Source organism: Alligator mississippiensis, chromosome 1 (genome assembly GCF_030867095.1).
Source record: "Alligator mississippiensis isolate rAllMis1 chromosome 1, rAllMis1, whole genome shotgun sequence".
In the NCBI taxonomy this organism is placed as follows: Eukaryota; Metazoa; Chordata; order Crocodylia; family Alligatoridae; genus Alligator; species Alligator mississippiensis.
This window is the reverse complement of record NC_081824.1, coordinates 31,801,667-31,818,501: the sequence shown is the minus strand read 5'-3', so window position 1 is coordinate 31,818,501 and position 16,835 is coordinate 31,801,667. Positions and strand designations below refer to the sequence as shown.

The following is a 16,835-nucleotide window of genomic DNA, read 5'->3' as shown; positions in this document are numbered from 1 at the left end:
TAATGTCCCTCCCTGGAATGTTTCCCTTCCTTGGAAAAAGCTGTTTAAGAGCTTGAACTAATGAGAGAGGCTTTGTTTTCTGATGGGGTGCTAAATGCTGATAACAGAGCTGATAAATGCTCTGTTATTAAGGGGGGGGGGAAGGAACCCTTCCTTAATCAAAGCATCCTGCTGGAGCCTGACCACAACCCCCTCAGCTCAGCAGTGTGGAAGGGATGGGAGGACTGCTCTAGCACCCCCTGGCTTCTAGCCTGAGCCACTGCAAGCATGTGCCTGAATTTCCTCAATCCAGAGGGGATGTCTTTAACGTTACAAACCAGTTCAGCCTAGCCAGATTAGACTAACTTGCAAAGATTGAATCAATTCAGGCTCAGACTTTTTGAATGTCTGTCCCTAACTTCAGGAGGTAAGGCTCCATCAGATTAGGCAAAATTACAGCTCAGCATCATTTGTCTTCTACTTTTACATTGATGTCGTTTTTTACACTACAGCTGGAATTTCATCTGTCCAGGGCTAAACACTGGTAACTCTACCTTGTAACAACATCACGAAAAGTGAAAATATGAATATAAAGTTTTTAAAGTTTAAACTAAACTAAACTAGTCTAGGTCACAAGCATTAGCAGGCCTTAAATCATAATTACGTTCTTACTGCAGGCCATCACAAGGAACAGATTTAAGGTCACTATTGCATTGACACTAGAATACCTACATTGGTTTTAAAAATTTACATGGCTTCCTCTTCCACAGTTCTCCATGTTCCTACTTATACTCAGCCAATATGGGCACTGCTGGAGACTACTCCTCTGGGGTAGAGGTGTCAAACTCACACTGAGCCCCAGGCCAGACCCAGACCATGGGGCTCCATATGGCTGGAAGTGGTAGAGACAGCAGAAAATGCAGTGGCGAAGGCAGGGGTTATAGCAGAACAAGTAGTGGCAAGGCCAGCCTCGGCCGTGTGCTGGAGCTGGAGCCCCCTTGTGCCCTGTGCTACAGTGGTAGCTCCAGCTCTGGCTCCAGCACAGAGGATGCGTAAGGGGAGCCACTGCTGTGTAGCTCTTCTGCTGCCGTCACCACAGCCGCCATCACTGAGTGCTCTGCTGCCCCCCTGCCTCTGCATGTCCCCAATTTCCACAATCCAGCTCGTAGTCCAGTGGGCCACATACAGTCTGCAAAGCTGCTCTATTGTTCAAATCCCTGAACAACTTAACTTTTAGATATTAAAAGCCCAACATCTGGAATTCCCTTCCTAAAAGCAGCAGGAATGCGATGTATTTATTTAGATAATGGTGACTTAAGAGTTAGCAGTACCTCATTTTACAACATACCCCAGCTTGTAGAATTTTTAATCAATGGTGTATTGTTCGAACTGTAGTACCTACCTTATGTTGTATTCTGCTATATTAAATACGTATTGGGAAATGCTAGTCTGTCCATCACATGGTATGAAGGTGACAAACAAAATAATTATATGCCATAATCCTCAAGCAGTTAATTAAGAAACAAGCAGGAAGTTGGATATAAAACTAATGTTGCAATATATTAAAGGCACACACGGGGGGGGGGGGGGGGGGGGGGGTTAAGTACAGCTCTCTTTTTTAAAGAGTGCCAAAACAAAACACCTTATGTTAACCAGAATCTGCAGAGTATTGTTCCAAATGAATAGAAAAAGCTCACCAGCATTTTGTTCTATGGATAGTATTTTTTACTCTTCAAAAATAGCCTGATCAATATGATGCCCACTATTGTGTGGACCATTCTGGAAAGCATGCAGAGTACAGGTGCCTCAAATTGTCATAAACAATCTAAAGCTTACAATTTGTAATTATTAGGCTTGTGGCACAGGGCTAACAATAAGGATCACTGACTTAGTGCTGTGGCACTGCTGTAAACAACTGGCTGGGTCCTACCCAAGAGGACTGATTTATCAGGGATAAGGTTGCCCAGCAACAAGGTCAATATGATTACCTTGTGTAGAGTGATGAGGAGGTCTTATTGATAGAGGGGTCCTAGAGATTCTGCTCTAGTGCTCACTTTCACCAGAGCCTGATTGGAGCAGGGAGAAGGGAGGAGGAAGAGGGTACTCCAATCTGGAGACTGTATCTTTTCCTGAGATTAGAAGCCACCACTGTGGCCTCCTCTAACAGAAGCAGTATAAATCTTGTGCCTCTTGACCTCCAAGTGCAAGGGGAGGAAAAGGAGTGGCAGACAAAAAATTTGTCAGGGTTGGGATATGTCCTTCTTCCAGGCAAGAGAGGCATTTGTTATGGGCACACAATCAGAAGTATCAGATCATCAGGCAAAAAGAAAAGTACAAACCTTGAGGAAAGAGAATGAAATTTCCAACTCACACAATTCTGCCCCTCAACATGGGGATTTTCTCCTACCACCTCTTGCCCCACTTTTTAAGGAAAAGTACCAACTGAAATAAATATCAAAAGGGAGTTGGATTCAGTACAGGTTCAGTCTTGTTGTGGATGGTAACAGGAAATTCAAGGCAGATGACAGCCACTCTGTACTTGATGCCTTCATCAAGGAATGCAAGGGGGCACAAGGGGCTGGCTCAGCAAGGACAGACAGGGGCCATTAAAGGATTCCATATTCATATGCGTGTAGTATACATACACCTCTCACAGTGTCCAGCTCAAAAAGGAAATGGTACACACTCAGTGTGTACAACTAAGTACACATAGTCAAATTAAGCAAAAAAGAGTAAATACAGTAACATATCAATCAAGTTTTACTATATGTTGATGGGAGGGAAAACTGGAATATATAGTTTTCTTCTTACCCAGAAAAATCAGCAGAATATTGTCCATAATCAAAGATATAGACTCTAGTAATTTGGCACACAGTGAGGTATCCCAAAGCAAAAACAAAGCAATATCTGAAAAGGAAAAATAAACACTTATGTTAGATTTAATCATTCAAAAGGGAAAGCAGCAACCAATGAAAGCTTATTCCTTCAGCATTCCAGATTATTAGCAGTTTGTGTTTGGATTAAAACAGTGACACTCAATTCATCTACCCCTGCAAACTCAATCCAGTATGTGTGCCCAATCCATAGCAATTGGTGCTACCCTGGCTCCTCTGATGCAAAATGTCCAGACCTGTGAGAAGCGCTGCAGGCCACATGACATGGCTCCACAGGCCACATCTTAATTGTCCCTGAACTAAAACACATCAACATGTCATTCTTTATGTCTGAACTATGAGGTATGGTCACTTATTTTTTCATTAGGTTTTAGATGAGCATTACCCAATTTCAAGTTTTAATATGACCAGTTTATACATATCAATCCAGGGTATATTTAAAAATTATTGACTGTGATAGGATAGGAATATCCTACGATTCATTTTCAACATCCTATCCTATGATTCATTTTCTATAAGAGTGCAAAAGAAAAAAAATATCCAGTGTAGCAGTTTATAGTGCGTTGTGCGTGTTGGCTAGTGCTGGGGCCAAGTGTCGGCAGGAGGGCAGTGTAGGCTGCCCTGGGTGGGAGCAGGCAGGGCTCAGCCCTGTGAGGGCATGCATAGGATGGATGGAGGGGAGAAAAGGGGGAGGGAGAGGGACTGAATGCACCTGTACCACAAGGCCTGGGTGAGCTGTGCTGCATGTGCCCGCTGCCCCTCCCTTTCTCCCACCAGCTCCCAGGACCTAGTGTGCAGACAAGCTGCCCCCTGCCACACACACACACACACACACACACACACACCCCTACAACACCTCCCCACACACCCCACCTCCACACCTTACACAATATACAACGATAAGACTTTATTTGGAGCTATTATGCAATTGCCTCTTTTTTTTTTTTTTAGTAGTGTATATAAAGTCAAAAAATCTGTTTTAGAAACAAAATTTAAATATACTAAAAATAAAACATCTACTATAACAATTTTTGTTTCTATCTATAATTTGCTAAAATATCTTCTGAAAGATTGTGTGCAGCCTTCAACAGCTCACCAAAGCTCATTAAGTGGCCATCCAGCCAAAATAACTGCCTAACCCCGATATATATAAAAGATGTGTATATAACTAAGTAAATATATATATGTGTGTGTGTGTGTGTATGCACGCACGCACACACACACACACACACACAACACTTATTTTATCCATGTATATGTAAATGTACATGAACATGTAAATGTATATATATGCAGGTGTGCATGGATGCATGTGTACACCCCCCCCCACAGCACATATCAGTTTACATGTAAGCTTTTGGAAAGATCCATCCATTAGTATGATTTGGCACTATATAAATATAGTTCTGTTAATATAGATTCCAAAGTGTGCTAGATAAGTACCTTCACTTTACATGTGAATTGCTGCCAAGGAATTAGCCTTAAATCATGATCTTTCACTTTTGTCTGCAATTTATCATCACAAATAGTTCCACAGATTTCAAAAGGGACTATTTGTGGTAATAAAATTAGGGATGTGTTAGACATTGTTGATGTATGTTGCAAATGTAAGTGAGGATGAAGGAACTAGACAACGAATGAGACAGTGACGGGTACTTAAAAAAAGCCCCTTGTTGGTGTTCAGGAGAAAAACTAAAGAAAACAGCATTATAAATAAAATATTAGCTAAAAAGCAAATTATCTCTCTGAAACTGTAGGATTCAAAAGAACATTTTTAAATATAACAAGATCTTAAATTGACACAATCCCTTTACATTTTTATTTATACACGTTATGCAATGCTAAATTATTTATTGCAGCTAAATAATTCAACATTTTTAGATTTATAGTGCATCTGATCTGATTTAGAAATAACTTATGCATTTTCTGGATTATTCTATTGAAGCTGAAACCAGCATGAATTAGGAGATAAAAATAAACAGTATGAAAGTATTCATTATAAAAAAAGACTCTGGAGATCTGACACAAAACAGTTAGGTACCAGTATGTAGTTTGTTGCTACGTGCACCTTGATTTCTCTCAGATTAGTCCTTTGTTTCATTAAAATGTCATGTTATTCAGTCTGAATGGCCTATATATTTACATTTTACACAACTAAATGAAGGTTTACAGGTGAAGATGTTTAGAAAATTATACATCAAAATAGAAACTAGAGAAGATAATTAAGCTATCATATTTTTCTTTCATGAAGCATAAGCTAAAAACGTTTTTAGCTTCCAAATGAAACAAACTACGTATTACAGAAGTGAATCCATTGTTAGCCAGCCTGTCTTAAGTAAATTACAGGTATGCTGAAAAAAATATAACAACAAACATAGCGGTACCACAACTTTCATAATTCAGACTAGTACCATATGAAACGTCTGTTAGATGGGGAAAGAATCATATTTGTATATATCTGTGGTTTAGGCAGTTGAATTGAGAGGGAAGGAAAGCAGTGCCAGTTTCTATTTTACACAGTAATAATTGCAATGATAAATTCATAGCTATATTTAAAAAACCAATTATAAAGACCTACTGTTGCACCAGGGAAATTTATATTATATAAAACCTACATTGAAAGAACACTGTGATCACAAGGTCAACTGAAAAGTTAGGAAACCTAACCTATATCCAACCCCCTTGTATGCAAGCACTATATTATTCACCTTAAATTACAAGATCACACAGCGCTGCCTCTACAGGACATGTCTCATTCAAGCAATGGATAATTATTCAAGATTTTTTTTTTTTAATCTCTACATTCAATATTTGGCCTCAGGGCTTATATAACGCATGTCTTTCAACTGTACACTGAAGACCGTTAACTATGTTCTCTTGGACATTTCTACATTGCATTCACCAAAGTAATAGTGAGCACAAACAACGAGTCCCATGATCATATAATGGTAGGAAAAATACGCTATAAGAAAAGCCACCAGCTCCTCCTACAGCAGGGGCAAGCAATTATTTTGACTGAAGGGCCACTTAATAAGTTTTGGCAAGCTGACAAGGGCCACAAAGGTAGTCCTACCCTTGACAGATGCCCCACCCACTGGCTATCTTGGGACCAGAAGTCCCATCTCCTAACCTCTGACCTTTGCCACTGGAAGACCCTCCCTTTGCCCCCAGAAGTATTCCTTTTGGGAAGGGGATATGCCATCTTGAAACAGTATATCATTTGCTTTTTTCCCAAAAATCAAACATTGACAATAGCATATTTAATTTTATTAAAAAAATATTTTTGTCCTGATTTTTGTGTGTTTTGTTGTGTATATAGAAGTGATTGCATAATAGCTTAAAATGAAGACTTACTCTTGTATATTGGGGGAAGGGTGGGTGGATGGGTATGGGGTTTGTGAGGGGATGTAGGTATGTGTGTGGATGTGGGGGGGTGTTTGTGGGGATGTGCGAGTATGGGGTTTGTGGTGGGCTATGGGGTGTGGGTGCATGTGTATGTGGTAGGGTAAGTGAGTGTAGCAGTGCATGGGCTCCCCCCAGAAATGCATGGATGTGTGTATGGGGGAGGATGCGGGTAGGCGAGGTGTTTGTGGGGTGCACGGATTGTGTGACGGAGGGTATGGTTATGGTGGGGTGGGCATGGAAGACCCTTGCATGCACCCGAGCCATTCAGCCCCCACCCCACAACAGCCTGGAGCCCATGTTACCTGCGGTGCCTCACCACCACCAACAGTGCACAGCCCCAGCACGTCCCATGCCCGCTCTGGACTCACCCCTATCAGAGCAGATCAGCAGGAACTGGGGCACAGCCCAGACCCAGCCCACTCTGCACTGCCCTCCAGTGGTACATCCTCCTGCCCGCTTGGCATGCAGTGGGGCTGGGGTGGCTATGAAGCTAGACTGCCTTTCTAGGTATCGCAGGTGGCAGTGACTCCTTCTGGCTGCCACCACCACTGGCCCCAGCTCCAGCCCCATGATACCAGCAGGCATCCACGCCACAGCCCCGAACCCATGAGCCCCACTCCTAATCTGGGCTTGCCTGCCCAGGCTCAGCAGCAGCAACAAGGGGCAGAAGTTGCTGCTCAGCATGGTGTAAGAGTAGCCCCTCTCCCTTGCCACTGCCAGTGCTTCCTGGTGTAACCACCCAGAGCCCGCGTGGGGCTGCCCCGTGTCTACACTGTGCCACTGCTACCTCTGGGCCACCCAGCAGGGCAGCAGTGACAGCACAAAGCAGAAGCAGGATAGCCCAGTACAGCACAGGCTGTGGGCAGCTACACCAGGAAGTGCCAGCAGTGACAAGGGATTGGGACCACTTTTACTCCACACTAAGCAGCAGCTTCTGTTCCACACTACTGCTGTTGAGCCTAGGCGGGTGAGCCCAGAGTAGGCATGGGGTGCATGGGGCCGAGGATATGCAGCGCGGGCCCCCACTGGTACTGTGGGGACAGGACCAGTGGTGGCAGCAGCCGGAAGGAGCTAACCCTAACCCTTTCCCTCCACAGATTTACCTGCACGGCAGTGTGTCCACACATGCATCTGTGGCTGTGCTTGTACAGGTCTGTGCGTGTCTGTGTCTACATGTATGTCTGTGTCTGTCTACGTGCACAGCTGCACCTCATTCCCAAGCCACAGCCCCCTCCACCCCACTGTACCCTGCACCCTGCCAGGGTGTGCAGGGACTCCCCCTCCTCAGGGTCCAAGCATTACACACACACACACACACACACACACACACACACACACACACACACACCCCTTCACAAATTCACCCCCCCCAACATGCAAGGTAACTGCCTAATTCTGCGTTTTCCTGCACATAATTTTGAATTTTTAGCTGTGCTATTAAAATCGCAATTAATTGCAACTAATTTTTTTTAAATCGCACAACTAATCACAATCAAAAATTTTAATAGTTTGACAGCCCTACGTTTTTCTTTGTTTTTTTAATTGGAAAGTAGTCTTCCCCAGTCTTGTTGAACAAAAACTGCCATCTGAAACACCAAGCATCAATAGGTTTAATCCCAAACAGAAAAAAACAAAACAGAGAAACAAAAGACAACTTTGCCAGAACTTAAGGTTCTCTTATCAGGCAAAGCTATAATACATTGTGACATTGCAGGCCCTTAGCAGATGTTAGACATAAATCACAGTAAGTATACCACAAACTACAACATGCCACATGTCTGGCAAATTTACAGCACAATAACATGGAAAACAAGCCACAAAGATGTTCCACATTTGATACAGAATATTTTTGTGGTTTGTTTGTAGCACGCCCTACTTTGAACACGTGACATGCAATACTGGGCAGCACGATGTGGTTTTGAAATGTTTCCACATGGAGAACATATGGACTACCACCACATGGATAAAAAGGTCAGTTAAGAACTCAGGTTCCCCAGTGCCCACCTGCATTCACTGCAGGGTAGAAATTATGGGGCTGGAGGCATGACCTGGGCAGCTGATTGCTCCCCAGATTCTGGATGCACACGCCTCATTCTCCATCTCATGACCAGCTGGGGACAGAGAACTTCCCAGTTGCATGCTTCCACTGGGAACCAAGCTGCTCCCCGCTCAATGCACAATCAGCTCCACCTACTGACTCTCCAATTCTCCAATGCTGGGCTGCACCAGCACTACAGATATTGCAGACTCCCCACCCTGCAGCTGCACAATTAGGGTCTGAAGAATTGAATCCTCAATCCCAAAAAATTGCATGTCCTGCATTGTTAGATATGCTAGGGGCAAAGTTCCATGCCTTCATTGCAGGGTCAAATAGGAAGAGATACGGATATGTTCCAAATATAAACCTTATCTTTAACAATTCACTGTTGTCATGACCCAATGATTGTGTGCGTGCTTTGGCACTGCAGAATTATTTCCCGCCACATGGAGCTTTCTTTGCACGGTGCAATTCTCAGCTGCAGAGAGAAAACCCCGGTGCAAAGGAGTTCCCGCCACCCGTATGTAAATTTGTTTCCCACTATTGGCTGTTTCTAAATTATTCCTACGTGGCGGCTAGCGATTGGCTTGCTAGTCGTATAAAAGGTTAGAGCAGTTTCCGCCCAAGTTGTAGAGGACTCCACAACCATCCCGTGGGGACTCTGAGCACGCGGCAGAGTAATAGAAACTTTGTGTGCGTCTCAGAGGAGTTCGGCGGCCTGATCAACCACCAACCTCTTCCCGTCTCGTTTGTTAAATTCTTCTTAAGACGTATCTACGGTTTTTGCGCGCTCGTCAAGGGTATCCAGAGCTCTGTCGTGTTTGTTTTGCGGAGCCTAGCAAACTCCGCTCGTGTGTTTTTGGTGGAGCCTAGCAAACTCCAGTTGTGTTTGTCTGTAACAGCAACTCAAGAAAGTTTTTCCTGCCTCCACCGCGACCACCTACAGTGCAAGTAAAACAATCTTTAATCAACCGCTACAAGTCTGTGCCTAATTCTAGTCCGTCGTGCAAAAGTACCCGCCCTACCATTATGGGCTCCCGGCCACAGCCCGCCGCGCGCCCCCAAAAGCCTCGGACCGCTCCCGGCCCGCACAACTGTTACCATGTTAAAGCACATACATGGTAAGGACTTTTGATTCCTAAGGGACCTATCCTACATTGTAAACACTGTACCTAACAGCTCCCAAAAGAGCCAGCAGGAGTTCCTGTAAAGATTCCCACAGGTATCAGGCCCCAGTAGTAGTGTAAGAATCAGAATTTGCAAATATAATCATTCTTCTCAGCTAGACAATTTAGCACTGTATGCAAATAGTACCGATGTTTAGTTGTTGTCTTAAAGTTGTTTTTCTTGCTATTAAAACGTGCGTCTTTCTTCAGTACAAATCAAGAGGGTAGTTGCAACATATTCATTCATTAAAAAGTGATTTTTTGAAGATCTAATTTGCAGCACTGTTTTAATGTCGGGAAAGAAAAATAATGTCTTGGCAACAGAGGTCAACTCACCAATGAACTTGTGTAGGTTCTGTGCCATATTTAAGATAAAAGCTACACTAAAATGATCAAGTAAAGACACAAAATTGAACTGCTTTGCCACAACTTTCCCAACCATTTTCCTCTAAAAAGTAGGTTAGAACAGTATTTGCCAAGACAGTCAAAATCTAGTAATAGATACTTTAATAGGAGTCCAAATGGTACCTTCCCCTCAGGGGAAAGATGGTTCCTAAACACCTTCCTACTCCACTTGATTTTACCAGCTACAAGATGCAGAGTTTCACCTCAAAAATTGTGAAAGGTGTGGATTTCTTATGGTGATATCTTTTATTAGACTACGTAGTTGGGCTGAAGTCAGACAAATTTTCAAATGCAAGACATTCTTCCTCAAATCTGATTACAAAGAGCCAGGCACAGGATAGTAAAAACAGCAATGGGAGGGGCTGAGAATAATTAGCAGGGGTAGCAGACACAATTAGCAAAAGATATTACTTTAAGAAATTGTTGCTTTTTCTATATTTCTGGACCATTACAGATACAACATCACTCTTAAACTACCTCAAAAGTTGTAAGTTACATGTCTATTGGCAAAAAAAGGAGAGGGTTATTTTGTTTAAGAAAGAAACAGTTGATTCCAACTTTTCCCAGTATTCTTCTCAGTTCTGATACACTAGAAAAATCTGGCCAGGTAAAACCATGTTTTCAGATAATTTTATCAGACATATGTTACCAATCATAATGAGATAATATAAGATTTCTTCTAGGTGCATCTATAGGCACATTAGCTCATTTAAAATGACACTTTAGGGGCACAGAAAAAAATACACTTTCTGGATTAGATCTTGGATTCAATTTTGTAATTGCTTCCTCAATACACAAATTAACTTCATACATCTACACTACTGAAGCCTGTCCCAGTATTGCTTATATTATTTGAAAACCATAAATGTATTTCCCCCACTATATTATTCAGTAGTTCTAAAGTGTATGTTAATCAGAAAGAGTTCAAAGAACAGTTTAGCTACTAAGAAAGATAATGAAAGTCAGTACATGTATAACAATTTTCATCTTCAAAGTGATCTATACATTTTAAAGCTAAGTACAGACAGTCAAAACCCCCAAGGCTGAATCAACTCAATCTTTGCAGGTTAGTTTAATTTGTGCAGACTGAACCGATAAGCAAGTGAACAGACACTTACTGTTTATCTTGGAAATGGAGCCACATGCCTCAGTGGCCTGGGCCAGAAGCCTGTGGGTTCTAGACTATGCCTCCCTGCCCCACTGGTGCAGACAGCTTGGGCAAGGGTAACCCCTCCCAACCTGAGAGGAGAGGTTTGTGGGGGGAGGTGCAAAGCATCATGGGATGCTGCATGACTGAGTTAACTTGAATCTGGAGGGGATCTGGGATATAAGCTCAATAAAGTGATTTAACCTAAATCAGTTATGTCTGATACTGCATCCCTTCAGGTTTATCTTAAACCAGTTTTGGCCGTTTTGAAACTTGTTTATGTGCGCTGAACTTCTATTACTTTACAGATCTGAACCAGTTTCCGATCACTTATACCAGTTTGTGTGTAATTTCTGTCCCTAGCCTAAACAAAACACAACTCTTGTAATAAGCCAATTTAAATGTAATAAAAAAAATTAAATCCATCAATATATCGCCCCCCCGACAATTTTAACAGACTCATTAGAATTTGTACCATATCCTAATGTACACTACTCAAAGTTTATAATTCTACTTGCCAATTGTTGAATTCTTCTAAAAGTTAATTTTGTAGGTTTTTTTAAAAAATTAAAAAACAATCCTCAAAAAAAGTGTTTTGAACACTAAATTAAGTCAGTTTTGTAATCTGTCAAATTAACCATCTTCAGCATAGGAAAATAGCAGTATTGAATTTTGCATACCCAAACATTATGAAATGTTACCAAACTCTGATAACATTCAACTACATAAAGAAGAAAAGCAAAATTTCATCCAAAAGAAAATTTTTCTACCTGTCAAAGCATTTGAAAGCAAAGGCCTACAACCAGAAGTTACTACTGCATTCATAAGTGCTATCAAGTGGATCACATTTCCCACTTAAGTATTGTAGACAGAATTTGCACAGCTACGGGCTCCTAGATGAACAGTCACAACAACATTGTTCTTTTTAGTTTTAAACTATCTCAAGACCAAAAGTAGCTCATAAACCACAAATTCAACAATTCTACAATAAACAGTTAATATGCACAAGGATTTTAAGTATATCTGAGAATTTTTCACATGACCTCTGTCAGGATGACATCGTTTTATCTGTCAACTGAGTGCATCTAAAATAAATATATTAGTCAATCTAGCCTGGGCAAAATTCCCATCAAAATGGAATAAAGCAAAGCAAGGATTAACACACAAAGCATTTAAGGTCAAATCTTACTCCGCCTATTAACTGTCTAAGTTTCACATAGACAATTGCAAGTGCAATCCTATTCCACCCTACTCAAGTCCCTGAAAAAAAAACATTAATGCACCTACATTTTCTATCTTAATCTTGAGACTAACCCACAGTAAAAAAAGAGAAAAGGACAACCCTTCCCACATACCCTTTGTATTAACAGTTTTTCAGAGACTAAAATCAGGTAGAATTTAGATTCTTAACATGAAATAAGCTCTGGCCCTTAACGTTTATAAGAAAAGTGAACTGAGAAGGGGGAGCGAGAGTAGAAGCAACTGGGATATTATTTCCCTTGAAACAGATATTCTGATTTTTTTGCATTAGTTTATCACATCACATTTTAAGGCCTTCCTAATTCTGTATTTTCCAGAGCACAGAACATTATAAATAGAACATTATTATGCTTTGATGTAGTTAATAGCTGATAAATATCTCCAGAAACAGAGTTATCATGTACATTTTAAAACAGTATATTACAAGTTTTAACATAAATATTGGACAGAATGAAGCCTTCAGAAATACGCTGATCAAGGTGCTGATCAAGACAACTTCCCGTTTAACTTTACAGCTACTATTGGTGAGGGGAAGACTTCTTCTCCCTCCCTCATCATGTATGCACTATTATAGTCTCTTTTTGCTTAATTCCATTTGTCAAGGTATGGCGATTGAATATTTAATATCTAGAAGACATTTCCATCTAAAAGAGGTTCCAAGCCCCATCAAATGGCACAATTTTCTGTATTTTTTCTGGCCAGAACATAAAGCTTGATTCATATCTGCCCCTCAACTTTAACTTTGTATTGTTAAACATGTATGTGTCACACTTCCTCAGCCACAAATACATTAACACATCAATAGATTGTTCACACCAATAGCTCTTCTGCCTTGTAGAGTATGCAATGTCATACAAGAAGCACATTTTCACTGTATCAGAGAAAGTCATAAAGAATTCATATTTTTAATTTAAAGAAATGGGTACATGGAACTGGATGAGATTTCCCGAGTCATCACATCCAAGTTCTCACATCTTATGCAAGTGACAAGCATGCATTAAATCTCTGGACCTGTCTCGTTGGCTCTCTAGGTTTTAGGCGTACACAGAAGAGTTCTAATTTCTCTCCCAGGCAGCTCCAGAAATTCAGAAACAAATTAAACAGAGTATTACATTATAGTTCACTTTTTTTTTCTTTTTACCAATTAAGAGAACCACTCAAGTACTGTATTTACCAAAAACCAAGTTCATTTCAAATTTAATATTACCTCTGCCAATAATTAGATTCTATATACAGAAAATGATCAATGTGTTTTAACTTTCCATGTATAGTATCTAATTAATGGAAGATCATCTTAAATTTATCCCACAACTGCTGTGGCTGGGAAAGCAGTAGCACGGGTCAAGTGAGGAGACTCTTGCCCCTTGCTCCCCTGCCCTTCCTCCTCCCCGTGTCTCTGCCTGCACCCCTGCCATTTGCCCCATGCCAGCCTGCCACTGCCACATGCCCCCTTGCCACCTGTGTCTTTCCCCTGCCCCTACTCCTTCCCCCCCATGCCTGTGCCTGCCTACCCACTCTCTACCCTCCTGCAACCTCCCCCACACTTGTGCCTGGCCCTGACCTTTTGCCTCTCCCAATTACCTTCTCCTGCAGCTCTAGTCTTACTCCAGAAAAGTGAGCAACACCGGTGGCACTGGCCTACCCCCAGACCAGCCTGGACAGGGAAAAATGGCAGCAGTCCCTGCTGAGCAACGTCAGGGCTGGAGGAACCAGAGTGTGACAGCTATAGGTGTTGTAGGGCTTGCTACCACTGCCCTGAGTTTGTTTTCCTACAGGCAGTGACAGGGTGCACCTTGGCTTCAAATCACCTGGTCTGCCAGGAAGTTTATCTTGTGTTTCTCACCTGCCATGACTTTGATGAAATCATATTCTAGGAGGCAATGCCCAAGGTGATCCTACCCAGTCTTAATTCCCGTTTTCTTCTGTGGGGGGTCCAAACCTCCCCTTTGTCCCAGCCTAGCCTCTCCAAATGGTGTTCAAAATCCTCCTTAGCCAGATTGCAGTACTGCCTGTTAGTGTATTATTCTGCCCTCTACCACCAGGGTGACCTTTGGCTTTGGTTAGATGCACCCCTTCTAGGGCTGGCCTTGGCCTGTACTCTTTTTTTGTTTTTTTTTTGATACTATAAAGGGAAAAAAACCAAAAAAACCCCTGACTGTTCTCAGTCTCCTTGCCAAGCTCAGTCCATGTCTCCGTCACCTGAGGTCAGGTCCTCATATCCCAATCACAACAGCAAAACAAATCAATTAGTCCAGTCGCTGTTTTTGTGAACATTTACAGTCCCAATGGGATCTCTCCCATGTGCAGCAAGACTCTAACCTGGAACAGCAGTTTCCTCTGGCTTCTCTTCCGGATCCTCAGCTGACACCCTGCTGCAGAGATTATCAAAGCCGTGTGTGTGCCGGTCTCTGCCTGCCTCCTTCTCAGGGTCACACCCGCAGGGCTCTTCCGGCAAGTATAGCAACCCTTGCCTGCCGGGAGGCTCAGCCACTCCTCTCTCTATGGCTACCAGGGAACTGCCCCTCTCTGGGGCCAGAAATACCTCTGAGCAGCCTCCCTCCTCCAATCCTGAGCAAGATGCTGCTCCGGAAGTGTGGTGAGTGTTTCTCTTCCCTTCCGGTCTCCAGCTGCAGCCCTGCCAGCCCTCCATACTGTGAGTGTTGTTTGTTTTCACTTCCTCTGTTTGTTGCTGCAGGCTGCTTTTCTTCTCCTGACCTCCCCTGCCCAACATGTAAGGCACCTCAGGGCTTTTGTTGCTCTCTCTCACTCCTTCACACAGAACCAGGGCAGAAAGTAAGGGGTGGTGTAGGCCATACCTGATGCTGTAGGCCATACCTAAGCTAAACCTATGTAGCAATAACAAGTACAAAAGCGTGGCGAGGCAGAAGGCCTCAAAGCCTATGTCTGAGCAACTGTAGTGTGAACTTTTGCACATGTAAAAACTAGCTTGTCAAGCAAAGTAAAAAGTCATCAACACACTTAACAAACCATAATTAAACAAAGCACAAGGCCTGAAAGAAGAGATAACTAAAAGAAACCATACATTATATTATGGCTTAATCTTAAAAATATTAGAAGTAATAATTGATATAACAAAATGTATTAAATGTTATTTTGCTAGAATAGATATATTTTTGTAAAATGCTTAGATGATTTGTAGAGAAGAAAACAGACTTGTAGGAGAAGACTAGAAACTAGGGTAAAAAAGTAACAGGCCAATGTTAAACTGCATTCCACAGTGGGGGGGAAAGAGAAGGTAAGAAACACTACCTTTTACTTTCTTAAGGATGTACATCCCAACTAACTGACACCTTCCAAGCCCACAAGAAATCTGGTTCAATCCAGTTATAAGTTTCAAAGTTTTGGAGAAACAAATAATTTTAAATAAAACCAACCAGAGATCATTTATTAGAATATTAAAGTCAGCCAACTATAAATATTGTGTATAGGACTGAAACTAAAACAAAAACAAAAAAAACCCCCAAACACTCAAATTTCTCCAAAGCTCAGTAAACCAACTCAAGTCCCCAAGGAAAAAGAGAAGCCTGGCCACCAGACCAGTTTCCCCTTTGAATCCAAGGCTATGTAAGCACTGTCTTTATTGATAATAAGTCTTTGCTACTGAATATCCTAATAAAGCTTTTGAGTCATGTCTGGAGTGGTCTCACTGGCTGTGTGTATACGAAACGAGAGGTGTGTGTGCAAGACACTTTAAAGCAGGCTAAATGCTTTGGCACCGCTTTAACTGTGTCAGTGTTTGCACACCTCAGCAGCATATTGCACATTAATTCCAGCCGCTGTAAGAAATTCAGCGGCATAATGCACCTTAAATAACTTAGGGTACAGCAAACAAACTCCTTCAAGGAGTTTTAGTTTGCTGTCCCTACAGCTGCAGAGTGAAGCACCAGGCTCTGTGCAGCACCACAGCTCTGCAGGAAGCCCTGCAGGCAGCCTGGCAGCAGCCCAGGAAAGCAGGCTCCCCAAGAAAAACAGTGAGCCTGATCATTTCCTGCCCCCAAGCCTGCCTGCCTGAGCTGCACGGGGGCCCAGTGCTTCCCTCTGAGGCTGAGGTACCCCCCAGGACTGCCCGAGACACGTGCCACCTTGCGGGGGGGGGGGGGTGCCACCATCACAAAGGGAAGCACCAGCCCTGCCCTGCCACAGTCCAGGGACCACTCCGCCTGCCATCCGCTTGCCCTCCCCTCCCTGCCAAAAAGGCAGGTAAGTCAGTGGGGTGTGTGCACAACATGGGAGTTTTAAAATCAGCCCTAAATTGAAGCAGCGTGTTTTAAAACCCACCACTTCAATTCAGGGCACTTGTTTCATCTACACACACCCAGAGGTTATGTTTCTTCTCACCCACAGTTAAAATTTAAAATAACTGTGTGGAGGGGCAGGCTACATGATCTCCCCTGCTCTTTTCTCAAGCCACATACACGGTCTCCCTTTTCCACCCCCAACCAGGGTCTCCCCCACACTCCTCCAGCTATGTGTCCCCTCCCCCAAACAACCCATCTCAGACCAGGGCAGGCATCAGCTCA

At 42.6% G+C, this 16,835-nt stretch overlaps 1 protein-coding gene across 2 annotated transcripts in view; it reads right to left on the bottom strand.

Annotated features, from left to right (window-relative positions):
* MBOAT2 (membrane bound O-acyltransferase domain containing 2) overlaps positions 1-16,835 on the bottom strand; it is a 229,023-nt gene that overhangs the window by 68,323 nt on the left and 143,865 nt on the right. For both annotated transcript variants that reach the window (XM_059729762.1, XM_059729765.1), the window contains one exon: positions 2,791-2,886. In XM_059729762.1, the coding sequence (XP_059585745.1) occupies positions 2,791-2,886 (96 nt within the window). The remainder of the gene's footprint in view (positions 1-2,790; positions 2,887-16,835) is intronic.